The sequence below is a fragment of the Grampus griseus genome (assembly GCF_964374135.1).
Source record: "Grampus griseus genome assembly, chromosome: 8".
NCBI classification, from domain to species: Eukaryota; Metazoa; Chordata; class Mammalia; order Artiodactyla; family Delphinidae; genus Grampus; species Grampus griseus.
In genome coordinates this window covers 99,184,756-99,185,319 of record NC_139002.1, presented here as the reverse complement: position 1 = coordinate 99,185,319, position 564 = coordinate 99,184,756, and the positions used below count along the sequence as shown (strand labels likewise).

The window sequence follows — 564 nt, the reverse complement described above, 5'->3', positions numbered from 1 at the left end:
AGAAGGAGGGATATTCATAGAGCATAAGGGTCTGTTAGGGTAGAAGAAAGCCTTTTGAGAGTTTTGGGGAAAGGATAGGTAAATTAAGCTTGCTTGTGGACACATGGGTTAAGAGCAAGTAAGAGAAGGTATGAAGGATGGGACTAATTGCTACGGTGAAGATCTCACAAGAGTAAGTAGAGTAAAGATTGTATCAACGGTATAGATGGAGGGGGTGGGAAAAGAAGAGGACAAGGTCCGAGCTAGGAAGGCAGAAGGCAGCCTGAATTTAGATGGAGTGGCTGATGTGACATTAACATCAGGTGGCCCCAAACTTAGTAAAGAAGATGGTGTCATCCGCGGAGAGTGCAGATACCTCAGTGGGGCTGAGGACTCAAGAGAAGTTCGGGAAATTCTGGGGAAATTGATGGATGGAAATGAGTCAGGAGTCTTAGAGCACGGGTTTCAATTATGCTGTTAATCAGCGACGTGGCTTTAGGCTGATCACTTCATCTCTATGAACCTGTTTATTCCTCGATAAAATTATATATTTACAAGATAACACATAGTTATACAGTGTTCAGT

At 43.1% G+C, this 564-nt stretch overlaps 1 protein-coding gene across 1 annotated transcript in view; it reads left to right on the top strand.

The window, feature by feature from the left end:
• Window positions 1-205: 205 nt before the first annotated feature.
• LOC309826143 (olfactory receptor 5B21-like) overlaps window positions 206-564 on the top strand; it is a gene marked incomplete at both ends in the record, with an annotated part of 11,152 nt that continues 10,793 nt past the window's right edge. Inside the window, 1 exon segment of the mRNA XM_082660110.1 lies at window positions 206-382. Coding sequence (XP_082516236.1) covers window positions 206-382 — 177 coding nt within the window.